This window comes from Tarenaya hassleriana, unplaced genomic scaffold, assembly GCF_000463585.1.
Source record: "Tarenaya hassleriana unplaced genomic scaffold, ASM46358v1 Cleome5, whole genome shotgun sequence".
NCBI lineage: Eukaryota > Viridiplantae > Streptophyta > Magnoliopsida > Brassicales > Cleomaceae > Tarenaya > Tarenaya hassleriana.
Window position 1 is genome coordinate 5,670,780 of NW_010967707.1, and position 19,837 is coordinate 5,690,616.

General features: G+C 39.5%; 5 protein-coding genes across 10 annotated transcripts; 4 read left to right on the plus strand and 1 right to left on the minus strand.

Moving 5' to 3' along the window:
• The first annotated feature begins 1,238 nt into the window (after positions 1 to 1,238).
• On the plus strand, positions 1,239 to 3,536 carry LOC104827195. 5 transcript variants are annotated; one of them, XM_010560313.2, is made up of 4 exons: positions 1,239 to 1,612; positions 2,018 to 2,160; positions 2,387 to 2,701; positions 2,825 to 3,536. In XM_010560313.2, exons 3-4 carry the CDS (start codon positions 2,387 to 2,389, stop codon positions 3,371 to 3,373), a joined length of 864 nt encoding a protein of 287 aa, XP_010558615.1. In that variant the 5' UTR covers positions 1,239 to 1,612; positions 2,018 to 2,160; the 3' UTR covers positions 3,374 to 3,536. The 5 variants fall into 5 exon arrangements, with proteins under 5 accessions (XP_010558615.1, XP_010558614.1, XP_010558616.1 ...); XM_010560312.2 differs by having other exon boundaries at positions 2,043 to 2,160; XM_010560314.2 differs by having other exon boundaries at positions 2,052 to 2,160.
• A 701-nt stretch (positions 3,537 to 4,237) lies between these two features.
• LOC104827196 (putative gamma-glutamylcyclotransferase At3g02910) lies at positions 4,238 to 5,275 on the plus strand. Its single transcript, XM_010560315.1, has one exon. The coding sequence runs from the start codon at positions 4,495 to 4,497 to the stop codon at positions 5,041 to 5,043; it is 549 nt and encodes a 182-aa protein (XP_010558617.1). The 5' UTR covers positions 4,238 to 4,494; the 3' UTR covers positions 5,044 to 5,275.
• A 915-nt stretch (positions 5,276 to 6,190) lies between these two features.
• Positions 6,191 to 10,956, plus strand: LOC104827197 (WEB family protein At5g16730, chloroplastic-like). Of its 2 annotated transcripts, none has more exons than XM_019204179.1 (3): positions 6,191 to 6,528; positions 7,900 to 8,158; positions 8,393 to 10,956. In XM_019204179.1, the coding sequence occupies exons 1-3, from the start codon at positions 6,503 to 6,505 to the stop codon at positions 10,688 to 10,690; spliced, it is 2,583 nt and encodes an 860-aa protein (XP_019059724.1). In that variant the 5' UTR covers positions 6,191 to 6,502; the 3' UTR covers positions 10,691 to 10,956. The 2 variants fall into 2 exon arrangements, with proteins under 2 accessions (XP_019059724.1, XP_010558618.1); XM_010560316.1 differs by having other exon boundaries at positions 7,903 to 8,158.
• A 534-nt stretch (positions 10,957 to 11,490) lies between these two features.
• Positions 11,491 to 16,724, minus strand: LOC104827198 (transducin beta-like protein 3). Its single transcript, XM_010560317.1, has 14 exons — positions 16,336 to 16,724; positions 15,830 to 16,012; positions 15,559 to 15,720; positions 15,194 to 15,411; positions 14,786 to 15,068; positions 14,537 to 14,671; positions 14,147 to 14,265; positions 13,520 to 13,676; positions 13,123 to 13,369; positions 12,957 to 13,033; positions 12,689 to 12,808; positions 12,409 to 12,539; positions 12,143 to 12,317; positions 11,491 to 12,006 (listed from the first exon to the last, which is right to left on the minus strand). The coding sequence occupies exons 1-14, from the start codon at positions 16,630 to 16,632 to the stop codon at positions 11,662 to 11,664; spliced, it is 2,649 nt and encodes an 882-aa protein (XP_010558619.1). The 5' UTR covers positions 16,633 to 16,724; the 3' UTR covers positions 11,491 to 11,661.
• A 511-nt stretch (positions 16,725 to 17,235) lies between these two features.
• Positions 17,236 to 18,928, plus strand: LOC104827199 (inositol-tetrakisphosphate 1-kinase 1-like). Its single transcript, XM_010560319.2, has 2 exons — positions 17,236 to 18,322; positions 18,366 to 18,928. Exons 1-2 carry the CDS (start codon positions 17,495 to 17,497, stop codon positions 18,600 to 18,602), a joined length of 1,065 nt encoding a protein of 354 aa, XP_010558621.1. The 5' UTR covers positions 17,236 to 17,494; the 3' UTR covers positions 18,603 to 18,928.
• Positions 18,929 to 19,837: the final 909 nt, after the last annotated feature.

Genomic DNA, 19,837 nt, shown 5'->3' on the forward strand with positions numbered 1-19,837 from the left:
CTGTTTTTTTTTTTTTTTTTTTTTTTGTGAGGCTAGCGGTGAGAGCCTGATTCTGGATGTTGCTCGTTAAACGTTGGCTGTCATGGAATACGAGTGACACGTGTCATTAATTAGTTGGTTATGTGGAATTATTTTCACCACTACTCTTTTTTTTTTTTTGTTAAACGTTCACCGCTACGCTTTCATATTTTAACGAACAGCTCTCACATGGGTCCCATCGGCTTTCTTTCCTATCTCTTTATACACAACATTGATACATATTAAATGTTGTTTCATTATGTAATTTTAATTTCGAATCCGTATTGAAAAACAGTGTGTTACTAAGATAAACATTGGTACCACTTGTTATGGGTCATTCTGTTTAGGAAACCGTTTTGTCACGGGTTCTTTTATTTTGCATTCGGTTAAAACTGATTTGTAAATGTTCTATATATTAATATACTTCGCATTTCACCAAAAAAAAACATTATGTTACGAAATAATTCAATAATAAACCAACGAAATCTAAATCATTGACCTTTAAGTTTTTTTTTTCAATTTAGATAGAGTAAATCCCACAAAAAATCTCCAATTTGCACAAAAAATTATATAAAAAATTTTACATTTGCACTCTACCATTTCCACACACACACAAAAATTATTAGTACACCAATCCATTAATTTTATTGAAATTTTTCGGATTTGGTTAATTAATTTTTTTAATATCTGATAAAAAAAAATATTTTCTAGATTATTACTATTTTTTGTATTTGATTAATTTATTTTTTAGATGGTATTTGAATTAGATAAAACGATACATTATACGAAAATAACTATGAGAAAAATACTGAAAATTCTTAAACTTGTAATTTCGTGTAATATTGATTCTTGAATTTGTAGGTTTGTCTATTTATTCCCGAACTTGTATTTTTGAACACATTAATTCTTAAACTTGTATTTTTGAACAAAATAATTCCTAAACTTTTATTTTTGAACACAATAATTCTTAAATTTTGTTTTGGTCAATTAGTGGTATGGATGGATGATTATAGAATTGTTAAACAAATTTAGAAATTATTATATTCAAAAATACAAGTTCGCGAATAAATAGTGAAATCTATAAATTTAGGATCAAATTATAAAATTTAGAAATTTTAAGGTATTTTTTACTATTGTCATCAGAATTTTGGGTCACCAACCCCACACCTAACAAATACTTTTTATTTTATTTTATTTTTTTGTTGTTGAATCTTTTCTTCTCCGGAAATTCTTAGAATGCAAAACCCAAATCACTTCACCCCAGAAAAAAGGACAGAAAAGTTCAAAGCTTTTCTCCATCTGGGATTTTGGGTTTCTCGTTTCTGTCAGATGAAGTGCGATTGAAGGTCTTCATCTGCATCTCCCCGGAAGACGAAATCGTTATGATACCCAGATCCACTATCATCGTCTTTTCTCCATTTCCCCAAGTTCTTGCCGAGATAGCAACGATTTCGTCTCGCCTGTTGTTCGCATTCTGAAAATTCTAGCTAAAATCGTTTGGGAAATTGCGTCCGGTCTACTGAATTGTGCTGGTGTGGAAGGGATCTACTTTTCCCCCCGTCAATTGTGGTATCTGGGTTCGATGTTTGAGAATGTAAGTCGAGCTATCACTGTAGGATTCTTGATGGATTTAGCATCACAGGGGCTTTGATTTTGAACTGTAAATCATGTTCTTTACGTGCATAGTGAACCGTGGTTTATGCATACATGGTGGGTTTTGAATTTGTGTTGAATGATTAATCCGAACCCAGGAATTCTTCACAGATGCAAATAGTCAGTGTACTGTGAATTCATTAGGTTTGTAGTGATGTTCTTTTGGGTGTTCTGTTCATGTCAATGTGAGTTGGCGTTAGTCAAGGATTACCAGATCATACAAAAGGCTATCTATGATGCAGCCAGTGGATTTGAGAAAGATAGAACAAGACACTGGCTATTCCAAGGACAGCTTGTTTCACATGTCGATGCATTCATTTTCTGATGTTGTTTGAAACTCTTTAAGGTTGTCCCTGAAGAATTTCTCGCAGGACAAGCAGGCGTTGTAATGTGTATTCTGAAAGGGCAAATGGAGCGCATCATTCTCGTTCTTTCCCATGTGATCCTATAAAAGAAAGCAAACAAAAACGTCCTAAACAAATCATTTAGGTGTGTTCTTTTTTAGTTTGGGCTTTGGAGTATCAAGCTGTAGATTTGAAACACGAAACGATAGATACAAACTCATAGAATCTTTTTTGCTTGTTCCTTATTCAAATCTGTTGTTTTTAACTTCTGAAAGTTGCAGCTCAATACGCTGTCAAATTGTTGTAGAATATGTTCGGATTTTGTGAAATTTGCATATAACCTGTTGAAACTGCATTGGTGTGTGGTGTAGATGTCCGATTATGCATTTTGGACAGAGGAGTGGAGCAGGATATATCTCCAACTAATGCTTGAGCAAAAGAATAATGGGAATTGGAAGGGAAATAACCTATCTTCCATTGGGAAGCGGAACGTGGTAGAGCAGTTTAGCCACATAACTGGGAATAGTTGGAACTGGTCGAAGTTTAAAAACAGGTATGAATGGTTCCGGAAGCATTTTGAGATGTACAGGGAGCTAACGAGTAGGGATGATTCTCGTGAACTGGTCATCGATCCAGAGTCTGGTTGTCTCTCCATGGGTGATGCCTGGTGGGAGAAGAAACTAAAGGTACAGAACTTTGCGATCGATATGGTGTCCTTGACACAAAATATCAAGTTCTTTCGGTGACTTTGTTCAAGCACGACCCAATGAAAATATCCAGTTTTTTTCGGGATGTCGATTTGTATGTAGGACTTCCCGAGAGCTGCAATGAAGCTGCGGAAGAATCCTCTCCACGATATCTTGCTGCTGGAAAAGGTCTTCCATGGAACAACAGTAGCTGCCTACAAGGGTTGGAGACCCTCCATAGAACCAAAAGGGTCAGATCCCAATCCCTTGGAAGTGGACTCCGGGGACTCAAACCACCCGTCTTCTGACCAAAAACGTAACAACAGCAGTTCAGAGAAGCGGACCAAACCGGTTGATCAGAGTACATCAGACACCAGACCAGCCAAGAAACCGAACAAGAAGAACAACAACAATGTTATTTCTGAGTCACTGCCTAAATCCACGACTGAGAACTCTCTCGGGAAAGATCCGTATGGAATCACGAGCTGCATGGAAGTTTTATGTGATCTGAAAGAAGTAAATATGGGTTGCAGGCTGTGGTGGGCGGCCGTGGACTTGTTTGAGCAGAGAGCTGAGAAACGAGAGACCTTTGTCGCAATCCCATCTCAAGAACTCCGAGCTCAGTGGCTCGAACGTACATTGGGCATTTCACGGCACGATCATGGATCATAACAGTTGAGTTCCTTTGACTGTTATTCTCCTTGTTTCTCCTCTACTTATTGTAACTATTGTAGTTGTAGTATATATTATTGTTTGTTTGTATGTCCACTTGTAGAAATGGTTTCCACCCAATTAGATTTTTTCACATTCAGACATAATCTACCACTTTCTCCTCTTCTAACCTTGCCAATTGTTATCAATGGAGCTGGATCATAGATCATGTTCGCAGTAAATCCGAAAATACAAAAAACAAAAAAAGGGTGATATATATATATATAACAATGAACTCAGCAGCCAAACCCTTTTCCTTGGAAAAAAAAAACCACGGCACAGGATCCCACTGATTCCACAACACCACCGATCAAATCTCACCATCTTCACAGGATAAGGAAACACTGTATGAACCGAAGCAGAGATGAAGCAGTAAGCTTTCTCGCCCATTCACGATGTGAAACAGTGTTGTGATGTGATGATGCTATGCTTCTCTTTGGTTTAGAGGGTTGCATTGTATTTGTGAGAATAGAAGCTGCGTGGTTCTGGAAGGACCTGAAAATTAAATGCATAGATGGTGTATGCCTTTGGAAGATTCGATTCTAATTTATATTATAACATTTGACAAAAAGATTATATTGTTTCTATGAGCTTATAATATATATATATATATCGATTTTTTTTAGTCTGTATATATTAAATTCGGATTAAAATGCATGAAAAGGGATCTATATGGGTTTCATTTTCTTTTTTTTTTAAAGGAAAATTTGGGTTAAATTGAACTGAAATGCGTGTAGGGGCAAAGCACGGTACCAAAAGGCGGCTAATGATACTTTAATAATAAATCTTTATTGTAATGTATGGAAATATTAAATAATTCGCCCGCCAGCTGAAATTTACAAACTAATGTTAGAGAAAGTCCTCCGTATCCCCAAATTTATCGCTCAACAAAATCAGAATCTCCTTATTTCTCTCTCTCTCTCCGCATACACAAATCCCACGAATCACGAATCTCATTTTCCCTCTCTCTCTCTCTCCCTCCATTTTTCTCACCAACCAAACACTCCCGAGAAAATTCTCTTGGATCCCTCTCTCTTCCGCCCCTCCCCCCCATACCATCAAATTCAAATCCTCTCTTCTGAATGGGTCACGAAGCAATCGCGGCAACGACGACGCTCGTCTTCACGTACGGAACTCTGAAGAGAGGATTCTCCAACCATGTCGTGATGCAGGACCTGATCCGATCCGGCGACGCCTCCTTCAGAGGAGTCTACAGAACCCTAGACAAATTCCCGCTCGTCTGCGGACCCTACCGCGTTCCGTTTCTCCTCAACTTCCCAGGATCGGGCCACCGAGTCATCGGAGAGCTCTACGCGGTCTCACCACGCGGTCTGGCTCGGCTCGACGAGCTCGAAGGGATCACCCTCGGCCATTACGTTCGACTCCCGATCAGATTGGAGAAGAAGGATGATCGGGAAGGAGAAGGGGAAGGGGAGGGATCGGAGCGGTGTGTGGGTGAAGCGTATTACGCGCACAAGAGCTACGATGAGGAGATGTGGAAGAGGAATGGCCGTAGATCGTTAGGCGCGTACACGGAGAAGGAGGCGCGTGGATATGTGAAGCGCGTGGATCGGCCACAGCATCTGAGCTTCTTGGACCACATCCGTATATTCGTATCTTCTCCTCCCTGACTGAGTTTTTTTTGTTCATTTTCTTGGAAAAATGTCATTTTCTCGTGGGAGAAAAAACAAAGCTTGAAAGAGAAAATCACGAGTTACGCGTAGTAAAGCTTCTTAGATTTCGAAGACGTATGACTTGCAACATAGGAAAGAGAAATATATTATTAAAAAATAGTTTAGTGTTATTTCGCGTTAAGTAGTTATGTTTGGATTTGTTTTTTTTTTCCTAGTTAATTTTTTTATTAAATTCGAAAACTTTCATCAAATTTATATTGATAAAATATTTAATTTTCTAAAAATATTACATTTTTTGCTGTTATTGTATTTAACATCTATTATTTTGTTTTAAAAAATCCAATCCAAATGCTGTTCATTGTTTTAGCTGGAGACCAAAATCGAACTCATTGAGGCCCATAAGAATGTTCGAAACCGAAAGGGAGAGATTAATGCCTTATTGATTCATGCACACATGCATGCATGCATGGTTGGTGAATAAAGTCTCGTGCATCGCATGCGTTCTTTTTTTTTTTACCAATAGTAAAAAGTCTCATGCACGTGTTCTTTTACCAAAAAAGTATCACATGTTCATTAATTTTTGTTTTGCTTTTTCCAAATAAAGCCATTTCTCTCCACATGCAATTAAATAAAAAAATAACTACAATATACATATATAATATAAGCCCAAAAAATAAAAATATACGGGTATATAATTATTATTTTTTTTTATAAATGTTTGTACATGTATATAATTAACGGTCCATATATAACATTATTTGCTGAACAGGGAATTGATTATACATTAATTCCATTATACACTTCTTTACCAAACCCCCCACATTTCACTGCATACTCTGCACTATATATAAATTTTATTCCCTTCTGTCACAAGTAATAAACCTAGTGCACCCTTTGTAATAATTTTTACTATAAAAATTAATTTAATTAAAATCCAAAAACAATTCGGTTAGTTCTTAATCCGGATTGTCATCTTGATTAAGACTAGAGAACCACCAGGGTCTTTTTCGTCATTTTATATCGTCACGTTCCTAGCGGTTGGTTCATTAGCGGTTTCACGCGCACTCACCATCGCCAAGAGAATCTGAGTTTTGTATATATATACACATATATAATAATTTTATTCGATTATTGTTGTTTTTTTTTTCGCTTTTTTTTTTTGGGGGGGTGTGGCCACTCTGGAGACAGCCTTACCTGCTTCGATCATTCATTCTTTGCTAGTTCATCTCTCTCTTCCTTGATTCGCCGATTCAAATTTATTGCATCTCTCTTGATCTGTGACTGCCGTTTTGAAGAAATCTGCGGAAATTCGAAGTTCTAAGTCTGACAATTTTCGAAATTCAGCATCGAATTCACATTATTTTCTTTCTTAAATTTCATTGTATTTGATCCATTACTGTAACTACAAGAATCGTTTGCTCCACACTAAGCAGCAGCAGCAGCAGCAGCAGCAGATATGGCTTCGCCGAAGACGAAGACGAAGTAAGTGTCTTTTTCCGTATCTGTCTTTGCCCCTTTGACTCTCTTCAAAGTTTGCTCTTTATCTTGTCCGAAATTTTTCTAGTTTCAGATCAGATCTGGGTATCGTTGAGCAATTCTGGAGAATTTTTTCTGGGTTTTTCCATTTGTCGAAGTCGAAGTTTCCATTTTGAGATAATTTTCAATGACGCTGTAGATCTAACTCGTTCTGGGTTTATTCCCCCTTCTAATTTATTAGCACAATTGGATCCGAGATCATATTTTATAAATTGTCTGATCATTTACTGTCTTTTCTCATTTTTAATCTCCTGTTTCAGAAGTCTGCCTTCTTGTTTTTTGCGACCCCAAGATCCTTGTCGGTATCTTACTCCTTGATTCTGCGAAAAAGTTATCATTTGTTGTTGTTGTTGTTTCCCCAAGTTATTAAAGAATTCCAATGTTTCGCCATCTACAAGTGGAATCTCAGCTTCAGGTGCAGGAAGAGTTACTAAATTGTAGACTGCCACAAACAAGTAGATCGCTGTAAAATGTAAAATGGAATATAATGCAGGAGTTCATATCATGCAAGATTTTCCGTATCTGTCTTTGCCCCTTTGACTCTCTTCAAAGTTTGCTCTTTATCTTGTCCGAAATTTTTCTAGTTTCAGATCAGATCTGGGTATCGTTGAGCAATTCTGGAGAATTTTTTCTGGGTTTTTCCATTTGTCGAAGTCGAAGTTTCCATTTTGAGATAATTTTCAATGACGCTGTAGATCTAACTCGTTCTGGGTTTATTCCCCCTTCTAATTTATTAGCACAATTGGATCCGAGATCATATTTTATAAATTGTCTGATCATTTACTGTCTTTTCTCATTTTTAATCTCCTGTTTCAGAAGTCTGCCTTCTTGTTTTTTGCGACCCCAAGATCCTTGTCGGTATCTTACTCCTTGATTCTGCGAAAAAGTTATCATTTGTTGTTGTTGTTGTTTCCCCAAGTTATTAAAGAATTCCAATGTTTCGCCATCTACAAGTGGAATCTCAGCTTCAGGTGCAGGAAGAGTTACTAAATTGTAGACTGCCACAAACAAGTAGATCGCTGTAAAATGTAAAATGGAATATAATGCAGGAGTTCATATCATGCAAGAGTTCATATCAGAGAGTGGAGGGTTCTAAAAAGTATTTCAGCTGGGATATGTTTTTGATGGACTGAGCAGATTCTTGGCCAGTGGATTCGTGTTAGAGAGAATCTTAAGAGTTCTTCTTGTCTAGTTAACTTCTACATGGAAATTTTCAGATTCTGTTCATCGTTAGATCTTCCTTGCTTGCTCCATGATTTTTTATTTTGTTTCGTTTGAGATGTGCGGTTGATTTGATTATGCTTTGCCTTTGAAAAGCAGAGCTGGTTTATCTGAAACTACACCGAGCAAGTCATCGTCTCCCGCCACTCCAAGAATCACTAAACTGAGTAGAGGAGTGGCTAAATCCGAAGCTAATGTTCCATCACCGACTCAAAATCCTCGGCTTTCAACCGATCGTGCTTCACATTCTGCAAGCTCAAAGCCTTCGCCTTCTAGTTCCGAGCGTTCTCCACATTCTGCCAACTCAAAGCCTTCCACTGAAAGGCGATCTCCAAAGGTTCTAACCCCAACGGAAGTAAGTGTATCCATGGTCTCTTCTTTATCTTTCTTTTTGTTCCTCCATTGCTGAGACGATATCCTCCTGTCAATATATATGTATGTGTATCGAGGCTATTATTGATGCATTATAAAGGGTACATTCGGATTCAAGAACTATATGTTTTTGGTTCAGGAAATCATGTCTTCGGTCTTATTTTGGAAATCTACTGTGGTTGTTGAATTTTGTTTTCTTTGTGATCATTGTTCTCAGAAAACCAGAGCACGTGTAGTGACAGGGTCGGAGTTACAAACCCGATTGAGTCAGATTCAGGAAGAGTTAAAGAAATCAAATGAGCAGATTGTATCTCTGGAGAAGGAGAAAGCTAAAGCACTTGACAAACTCAAAGAAGCACAGAAAGAGGCTGACGAGGCGATTAAGAAGCTAGACGAGTCTTTGGCAGCTCAGAAGAAAGCTGAGGAGAATTCTGAAATTGAGAAATTTCAGGCCGTCGATGCGGGCATTGAGGTGTCCCAGAGAAATGAAGAGGAATGGAAGAAAGAGCTCGAGAACATGAAAAACCAACGTGCTCTGGATTCTTCTGCTCTTCGCTCGGTCTCTGAGGAGCTTGAGAATGTCAAGCAAGATCTGGTTGCTGCCATTGATGCCAAAAGTAAAGCCTTGAGCAGAGCAGATGACGCGAGCAAGATGGCCGACGCCCATGCAGAAAAAGTGGAAATCTTGTCTTCGGAGTTGATACGGTTGAAAGCTTTACTGGATTCAACACGAGAAAGGGAAACACTTTCGACCAGTGAAATTTCCTCAAAACTGAGTTCTGAGATAGAGGTTTTGAGAGGAGAACTTGAGAAAGCGAGGAGTTTAGAGGCAGAGATAAAAGAACGAGAGATGATTATTGAGCAGCTCAATGTGGAGCTTGAAGCTGCAAAGATGGCAGAATCTAGTGCACACAGCTCAGTTGAGGAATGGAAAGTCAAAGCCAAAGAACTGGAGGAACGACTAGACAAAGCTAGCGAACTGGAGAGATCTGCTTCGGCGTCATTAGAATCTGTGTTGAAACAACTTGAAGGAAGTAATGATAGATTGCATGAAGCTGTATCTGAAATTGCAGATCTTAAGAAGAAAGTCGGATCATTGGAGATTACAGCACAAAGACAAAAAGAAGATCTTGAGGAATCTGAGCGCCATCTAGGCATTGCCAAGGAAGAATTCTCTAAGTTCGAAAAAGAGGTGGAGAAACTGAAGAAGGAGCTTGAAACTGTGGAGAAGGAGAAGGATCTGGCTCTAAAGAGTGAACAAGATGCTGCTTCAAGTGTTGAAAGGCTCATGGGAGAGAAGAACAAGCTCATATCTGAACTGGAGAGATCGAAGGAGGAAGAGGAGAAGAGTAAGAAAGCAATGGAGAGTTTAGCTTCGGCCTTGCATGAGGTCTCAACTGAGGCAAGGGAGTTAAAAGAGAAGTTGTTGAATCAGGGGGATCACGAGTATGAAACACAGATTGAAGATTTGAAATTGGTGATTAAGGCTACGAATGAGAAGTACGAGACCATGCTTGATGAGGCGAGACACGAGATTGATGTTCTTGTCAGCGCAGTGGAGCAAACCAAGAAACACTTTGAGAGCTCGAAGGGCGATTGGGAGATGAAAGAGGCCAATTTGGTTAATAATGTGAAGAAAATGGAAGAAGAAGTTGCTTCAATGGGGAAAGAAATGAATAGGTTGTCTAATTTGCTCAAGAGAACCGAGGAAGAAGCCAATGCAGCAGAGAAGAGAGGATCCCAGATGGAAAACCACCTAAAAGAAGCGGAAGATGAGGTGATTTATCTTCAGGAAAATCTTGCTGAAGCTAAAGCCGAAAGCATGAAACTAAAGGAGAATCTTCTGGATAAAGAAACTGAATTCCAGGGCATCGTGCACGAGAATGAGGAACTGAGAGTGAAGGAGGAAGTTTCTCTGAAGAAGATCGAGGAGTTGACTAAGTTACTCGAGGAAGCATTGGCCAAGAATCAAAGAGAAGAGAACGGAGAGCTCAGTGAGAGTGAGAAGGACTATGACTTGCTTCCAAAGGTGGTTGAGTTTTCAGAGGAGAATGGCCATAGAAGTGGAGAAGACAAGTCTTCTAAGGTAGATAACCTCGACGAAACTCCACAAGAAGACTTGAGGAATGGTCTGAAGGATAAAGATGCGAATGGGAAACCCGAGGAAAAGAAAGAAGATTCAACAGAGGATGATTCGGTGGAAGATGAATTCAAAATGTGGGAAAGCTGCCAAATCGAAAAGAAGGAAGCTTTTCCAGACAAGAAGTCAGAACAAGAGTGCCCAGAAGAAGAAGGAGAAGGGGAAGAAGATTTAACCAAGATAGATGAAAGCGACAAAACCTCCACGGAGAATATAGATGAAACTGGAAATGCATTGAGTGCAGAAGAGCAGCAAGACAAGAAGAAGAAGAAGAAGAGCAAGCAGAAGAAGACATTGTTTGGTAAGGTTGGGAATCTTCTCAAGAAGAAAGGACCTGTTAACTCGAAAATAACAGTTCTTGATTCAGTGAAATAACTCGAGGTAAGCCAAACACACGCTCTATACATACATATATACATATGTGTATATATATGTGTATGTATATCCTTTATTCGATTTCATCAGTATTATAACATTTGATTGGTTGTGTAATGTCTTTCCAAATAGGTTTGTGTAATGTTGATGCAGATTCTTTCCTTCTTTCAATGTTTCCGTTTCTCTTGTTCTTCCTTCTGAAAATTTCTTCTTGTATGTAGACAGACATATAGAGATATATACTGATTGGTATTTGTGATTGTTTATGGAGAAAGTAGTCATATCGCATGCAACGTTGACCGATTCGGGTTATATTCATCTTATACTTTTAAACTATATGTATCTATTAGATAGAAGTTTCATAAGAATACAACTCATACTCAGCCGGTGAAACGGATACATAAAACATTTTTCCCACCTCAAATTCGAGTCTCAAATTGGAGAGGGAAACGCATACTCTAATCACGTGATTTCCTCAAAGTTACAACATTAATTTATGTCTCGACCAAATACAAGCGGTTACCAAAAAAACCTCCTCCAATACTGCGAACTTCCCAAACAAGAGCTTTATTTTTACAATTAAAGGTCTATTTTTAGAAAGAAAAGTACAATAAATAATAATTAGTTTGTATTTGTACATAGCTTTTCGAACCCTAATACTTATATTTCGGTATAAATTCCTCTAAAATTTTGACAAATTTTATAACAAAAATGAAAAAAATATATAAATTTTATCAAACGTGTTGTACCGTTCTAAGTATACATTGGATGCATGATTCTAAAAAAAAATAAATCAGAAGTAATGAAAAGGTGACACAAATTGCAGGTGTATTACACAAATATGCTGGTGTTTCTTGACGTACGTGTATAATAACACAAGATTCTAGTCCCATTTGTGATTTGTGATGTAAAAACAACACTGAACAAATGTTAATGTAATTTCATCAAAAATTTAGTTTTAAGCAAAACGCTTAGACCTCTACCGCTATTGATGCAGCGTTTAAGTGAACTCCTTTAGCTTTCTTCTTCTTGTTCGATCTATCTTTGGGTTTCTGCGACTTCCTTTTCCTAGAAGGTTTCTCATTCAACTCTTCTGATTCTTGATCCATTCCAAGCCCGGAATCAATCATACCGTTCGACCCTTCCATCTTTTCGTTTTCCGCTGCCGAATCGGTTTCTGCTTCTGGGTCGATCACAGACATTTCGCCGAGCGTGTAGTCCAAGAGAAACGTGCTTCTTACAAATCTGTCAATCCTGTTGAAATGTCTCTGAGAATATGGGATGAGACCTTCCAGGAGTTCTCCCATGCCTTTTATCTGGAAAACAAACCCGCTTCCCGAAATTTAGCCGAGCAAATCAACAGCATATGTTATAGATTAAGAGAAAGCAGTCTTGATTGTAAAAAAAACAAAGAAGTCTTGATTGTAAAAAAAAACAAAGAGACAGGCCGACCTGGACAAGTTCGGTTGGAGGAAGTATGCGGAAGGCATGAAAGAGCAAGAACTGAGCAATGTGACAAAGCTTTGGCTTTGTGTTCCATTCCCGGACGTACTCGAAAAGTAGACGGAATTCTTCCTTTTCGAGTCCTTGGAGTGCCTTTACTATCTGTTCTTCTGACTCCCTTTTTCTGTACCAATTCGCGAGCATGAACATAGGAAAACCCAGAGAGAGAATCGGGAAACGGTTAAAAAAAAGGTAGGTAAGAGTTTTTTTCCCACCTGCAGAGGCCGGCAAACAGTTCAAAAAGTCTGCGAGGCTTGCGAAGCTCAAAGGCTAGTCTTATGGCTTTACTGTATTCTTCATCTAAAACGGCGTTTTCTAGCTCTTGGCCTCTCAAGACAGCTTCTTCCTGAATTTTAACAAGGTATTAGTTGTGTTCCCAGATGACGAGCGGATAAGATTTTAAGTAAGCACATGATAACGGGTTTTCCGTGAGAAACAGACAGGTCAAGCTGAGTTAACAGGAGAAAACGAGGAATATCACAGCAGAGAACAAACCTCTTTCCGGAAGGCTTCTTCTTTATCAGAAGCAGTTGAATCATGCCACAAATTGACAACTGCATCACTACCACCAGTTGCAAGCATTTCTGTCTTCTTTCCAACAGCTAAAGCCCATACCTGATATGTTTAAAAAGTATTAACAAGTTAAACTAAATATAGGCCAAGTGACCATTATATCAATCTGATGTTCCAAATCCGACGACTTACAGCATAGCCGATAAACTAAGGTAAATGTATATCGAGAAAACCAAGAAAGTTAGGGCACCTTGTCTTCATGCTGATCATATGTGGCAACACACTCGCTAGTTTTGACGGTCCAAAGTTTTAGCAAACCATCGGAGCCTATGAGTGCATGTGCAGAATGTTATGACAAAGAAACGTCCAAAAAAAGTAAGCAATTAGCCCAATATCGAGACAGTCAAGCGATATACCACATGAGACAAATTGGGTTCCACGGGTAATGAATGAGGCCCTGAGTACACTTGATGTGTGCCCTTCGAATGTTTTGAGGCATGAACCATCAGATAAAGCCCATATTTTTACTGTTTTATCACCCGAAGCAGTTATTACACATTGATCAACAGGAGAGAACTCAACAGAAAAAATCCTCCTTTTATGTCCTTTAAGTGTCACAACATGGACCAAGTCCGGTAGTCTCCACACACTTGCCGTGCGGTCCTGTTCAACACAAAAACACACTAAGAATAAGAATTTGGGGCTTGTTCTTGCGATAACCAAACACAACTTCTTTCAATAGGAGCAATCAAGATAATATCCCTAGAATATACCGCCCCTGTAATAGATAAACATTTGGTCATATCAAATTACCTCAGATCCAGTGCAAACTAAACTATCATTTGGAGCAACAGCCACAGAGTTGATGTCTTTATCATGGGCAGCCACGACAGCTTTACTTTTCAGATTAATAGGCTGCTCCAAGTCCTCTGAGATACCGTCAAGGCTCCAGACCTTTAGTGTGCGATCACTAACCAAAGAATTCCAAGTTCAGATTCAAAACTGAAACAAAGAGACATGATACAGAATCCTAGAAAGATGAACACACCCGCAGATACCTAAACACTAGATCATAAATTGTCCCAGATATCTCTCAATGAGGTTAGAGGTTCTACTTCAGTCATACGGTAGCTCTATGACTCATCTAATATTGTATTGTCCCCTATGGAAAGGCCTGACATTGAAACAGCACACGATGTCATATCATATTATCATGTAGATTAATCTTTTTAATTTTCCCTATTGAGTGGCAGAGGAGAAGAAAGGAGGCGAGTCCTGAACTGGCACTTCCACTTCCAGTTCCATGTTATTATGCTCAGGCAACTTTATATAATAGAAGCATCAAAAGAGGACCAGCATCCAGAGCATTTGCACATAGTTACTATCATTCTTCCTTGATCTCAAAACAAAAATTAAATTAACTTATTTATAAGCACTTACCCGCTGCCACTGACAAAGAAATTGCATGACCTCTTCGAAAAAGCAACAGCTAAGACATCACCATTATGACCCATACCTACTCCAATGCAAGCTTTGCTAGCTGAATCCCACAATCTTACCTATAGAGCAAATAAAATAAATGTTAAAGGTCTCGACAGAACACTCCACAATAGAAACAACAGAACATTTTTCAAAGCATGCCTTGTTGAATACTGTGCGTTATAGAACCAGCATGTAATAATCTACCAAAGACACTAACAATGTGAACTAAAATTCAATCCCCAACTTTCTAGCATTGCCTGTATTTTATCAGCACACATGAGCAGGGCTCAGGGGAATCATAGATTAAAAAAAAAGGAACAAAACTTACAGGCATGTAAATGGACTTACACTTTTGTCTTTACTTCCAGTCACGATTAGAACACTTCCGTGGCTGGATACACAAGTGTCAAGAGATAAAACAGCTTCCTTATGGCCAGCTAACACATATGAACATGACATTGTTGTAGTGTCATAAACACGAACCTGAAGATGGTGAAATTGACATGTATATTAGTTCATGAAAACCTCACATCTTTGACTGTACAGACATGTAACACGTTCAACCACATGGAATAGACTGTCGGAAAACTTAATTACCTCCTCCAGATTTGTGGCTACTGCCAGAAATTGCTCTTCTTCACCTAGGAATTTCATATCGGCTATCTCCTCATTATATCCGACAAGCCTTTTGCTTAGGACAAAATCTGAAGCTTCTGCATTTTCCACGATTGAGTAGAAAAGGAACTGCTGATCAGCAGTAACACAAAGCAGCCCCTGATCAGATGGCAACATAGCGGCTGACGTGAATCCTCTTCTGGATTCATCTGTGTCTGAGCCGACAGTAACATCTGATGACTTTTGCTCATAAAGACAAACTGAACTGTCAAATTAAACAATTACAAGACAGTCAAGCATGCTTCAATCCTTTTATCATGAACTTGTTTCCATGATTTTGTATCAAGCATTTAAGAACTACAACATAAACTGTTAAATAACATGGCTTACCCTTCAGAATTCCAGATGCGCACAACCCCACGTTCACCGACTGTGATAAAATGTGTTCCTTGTGAAACATTTTTTTTCTTCTTAGTCTTCAGATCCAAAGACGATACAAATGTAGCAAAAAGCGTCCCAGGATGAATAGTTGCCACAGCTTCAAGCACCTCATTTGTTGCTACTGTTGCCCTGCAGCTATAGTTATGAAGGTCCCATAAGTTTACAACCTGCAATTTATCAGTAAGAAGACATCATTGAAAACTTGAACTAAAAAATAAGCAGCAACTCCCAATAGCCCCATACCGATTAGCAAGAATTTGCTCACAAACAACTGCAATTCCGTCGAACTAGAGAAAGGAAATTACTGAACTTACCTTATCTCTTCCAGCACTGAGCAAAGTCCATCCATCCTCTGATATAGCAATTGAAGTCACCGCTGAAAAGTGATTGTCCAAAGTGGCAAGACATTTTTTCCCAGTATTTTTTGCCATAAGATCCCAGACACGCACAGTTGCATCATCGCCTCCAGAGAAAAGCTGTACCACCGAAAAAATGAAAACTTCAGAGGATAGAACAATACAACCAATCTCTTTATGAGAAGATTTTGAACTTCTAGATCAGCAGCGTTAGAGAATGGTTACTTACGATGTTTCTGCTTGCATCAGGATGAAACATTATACTTGCCACAACTCCTTTATGACCTTTGAAATAGTGAGTGCAGAAACCACCGTCGACATCCCAAACAAGAACTTTCCTATCAGCTCCTGCAGTTGCTAGCAATCCTCCGGAGGCATGGCATGCCATGCCCATCACAGGACCATCATGGCCCTGATCATCATCAAACATACGAATTGAAAGCAACAAATCAGGAACTTTGTGAATGGAACGATAAAAATAGAATTTTGTCAAAAAAACCGGACTCCCAATGTATTGCTCTTGGTCACTTGACAGAATCCAAATATTCAGCAAAGGGCCACTAAAGAAAATTTTGCTTTTATGAATAATTCAATTTTCGAAGAACATGGAATGATACTAATAATCAGGACAATAATCCAAATTTTCGACAAATTTCACTAAACACGCCCAGGGATTCAGCACTGGAACTCTAAAGCGATAAAATCACGAATATTATATTTTAAATTAAGCATCACCTTCCAAGATCGAATGCATTTCAATGTCTCCAAATCCCAAACCCGGATTTGTCTGCTGTGTCCCGCGGAGAAGAGAAGCTTGTCGTCGGGACTGAGCGTCAAGGCAGTGAAAGAGTCCGACTCGGCCTCTATGGTCGACTTCACCGACGAGTCCGAAGAGTCAACGATATTTATGGCGTCGCCACAAGCGCAAGCGATGAACGACCCGTCCGACGAAACAGCGAAAGGCCCTCCGCCATAGAACTGTTGCAGAGAGCGAAAACACCGATAGTTCTTCTTCAAGGAATGAGAAGCCATTCTTCCTCCTCGTTTCTGAGAAGAGGGAGCTCAGGGCTTAGGGTTACGAGAGAAAATAGCCAGCGTTAGGGTTTAAGCCGTAGAAGGGGGAGTCTGCAGCACAACTTTCATCAATCACCAACAGTGTGTGTGCGCCCTTGCACGTGGGAAAAGAGGTCCCGCGCGTGCGTGGATATTTTTTCTTGCTTAAAAGATAATAAATGGGCTTTTTATGGATCAATAGTGATAAATGGGCAATATCTTTTAGGCCCATTAAACCCATAGGCCCACGATGTTTTTGTTTTCAGATTTGAGTAATTGTAATGTAATTAAGATCAGAGGATGATTGAGTTTCACGTGGAGGGATGATTATGATATGTTGATATTCCCCATGAGCTGTCCGCATTACACGATTATCCACGTTTTACACGTGCGATTATCCGGTTCATATGGCCCAAGGCCCAGTTCCAATCTGACGGCCCAAATCATGCACACTTTATGAAGAAATCACAGCCGTCCATTTGATAAAAAGCTCAGATACCACAGGTATCCGCTCACATTCTTACACGTGCCAGGCACCTCCACTTGCGTTTTTACCACGTACCAAACTCCCGCCACGTGGAAAAGATCCTCTCCCTCCCCCTCGTCTATTCTATATCTCGCAATGGAGGAACCCTAATTTTCTCTCTCTTCCTCCTCTGGATTTTTGATTCGTGGCCACGAGATTTTGTATGATTCTTTTCAATCTGATTGAGTTTTAGTTATAGAATTTGAATTTAGGTTCTGGGTTTTTGGTATTATTCGTTTTTCCTAAAGGAGGTTTCTATTCCTGGTATGACTTTTTCCCTCTCACTTTATCACCTTCCGAACAGAACAGCACAAGATGTCGGATCCAGCCCCCAAGAGATATCTAGTTGGATACGCTCTCGCTTCCAAGAAAGAGCATAGTTTCATCCAGCCTTCCTTGATCGAACACGCGCGACAACGCGGCATTGATCTGATCAAGCTTGATCCGACCAAGTCGTTGTTCGATCAAGGAAATCTAGATTGCATAATCCACAAGCTTTATGATGTGGATTGGAAGGAGAAGCTCCGTGAATTTCGCGCGAAATGCCCCGGCGTTCCGGTCATCGATTCGCCGGAGGCTATCGCGCGGCTGCATAACAGGGTTTCGATGCTTGAGGTGGTTACTCAGTTGAAGGTTCCTATGTTGAACAGAGAGAGATTCGGTGTACCGGAGCAAGTTGTGGTTTTGGATTCGAGTGCTCTGAGCGGTGAAGGAGCCATGGGGGAACTCAAATTTCCGGTAGTGGCTAAACCATTGGATGCTGACGGGAGTGCCAAGTCTCACAAAATGTATCTCGTGTTTGATCAAGAAGGGATGAATATTTTGAAGACCCCAATTGTGTTGCAGGAGTTTGTCAATCATGGCGGTGTGATTTTCAAGGTCTATGTTGTCGGGGATCACGTGAAATGTGTAAAGAGAAGATCTTTACCAGACATTTCGGAAGAGAAGATAGTAACCATGAAGGGGTCTCTGCCATTTTCGCAGATTTCGAATTTGACTGCGCAAGATGATAAGAACAAGGAGTATGGTGACGATTTGAGTTTGGAAAGAGCAATTAGCCCAATATCGAGACAGTCAAGCGATATACCACATGAGACAAATTGGGTTCCACGGGTAATGAATGAGGCCCTGAGTACACTTGATGTGTGCCCTTCGAATGTTTTGAGGCATGAACCATCAGATAAAGCCCGGGCTCAATCTTTTTAACTTTGATGTGATTAGGGACGCTAAAGATGATAATCGGTACCTTATAATTGACATTAACTACTTCCCTGGGTATGCGAAAATGCCGTCTTACGAGCCCGTCTTGACGAATTTCTTCTGGGAAATTGTCACAAGAAAGAATCACGGGGTAGAGATGATGGCAACAGAAGGTGTGTCTGCCTATGCAAGTGGTGGGAGCGAGGATGGAAGGAAAGAGTAGGCTGTAATAATCTGCAGAAATGATCCTTCTGGCAGATTCCGTGTAATGATGTTAGAGGATTTGTACACTTGCAATGTGAGTTTGGAGGAGTTGCAATTGCAGACTTCTTGAAGGTTTGCATTTCGAAGGCATTTGTCTTGCCTTTTGTGGATGCCAAATTGGTGTACCTTTTGAATTCTAGCACTTGTTGATGTGTTTTTCTTCCTTTACTGCCAAGTTTTGCAAGCCTTGGTCAAATGCAAAACTGTTTCCCCTTTGGAAAGCATTGAATTTATAGTTTCTTGGCTGCTGCTCTGATCATTATTTTGGCTTTCAGAATGGTTTAACTTCGTTTGGCATGCATCCCCGGCCTGCTTCTTCTATGCATTGTAACTGTCTGTCACTCACTATGCTTCCTTGGAATCATCTCATTCTGCCAGTATAAGATGATTGATTGGCTAAATGTGGTGCATCATCATCGACATGATGTGGATTGATCTCAGCGTGTGCGATTAAATAGTTGAAGTGTTTAAGAACAAATTTGTGTATGGACCTTCTTAATTGAAGTGTTAAGTGGTTTTGCACTATCATTGATGAAGCAAGACAAAAGCATGCGGTTTCCTGTTTCAGTTTCAGGATCTTTCACTTTGCTCTTTGCTGTTGTGCGGTGAGTCTCTGGATATCGTCCTACGCTTGTTTTATCTCTTATTTTGTTACTGGATTTGCTGCGTCAGTGTTCCAAAGCATGGTGAAACACCCTTGCTCTTCACCTGTAATCGTTCAGAACATCGTTTGCTGTTCAATGTACGTTATTTTCTTGATGAAGCTACTCTGGCATAACTATCTTGATGTTGTTTCCTTGCCGATATAGCGATATTGCTTATTGTTTTTTTTTTTTAAAAAAAAGCTTTTTGCGCCAACCTTTTCGTCGGTGCTTCTATATGATTCTCTTGGAAACTGGTGTTCCCTGCTTTGTATTGATGATATGGTCATCACCATGCAGGTCTAAGTGCACTGGTGAATGTTTCCGCGGATTATGGATTCTTTTACAGGGAAAGATCAGTTTCAGGTATTTTTTACAATTTCGACAATATTCAGATGAAGAACATTGAAGAACAAAGGAAGGAGAAAAGCGAAGAACATGAGAGAAATGGCAACTCCAGAAAGATTAAATTTTCTTCTCTATCTCTAAAATGCCCTTTACATCTGTATATATACACTTTAGGATATCACGTGACTACAACCCTACGAATAAC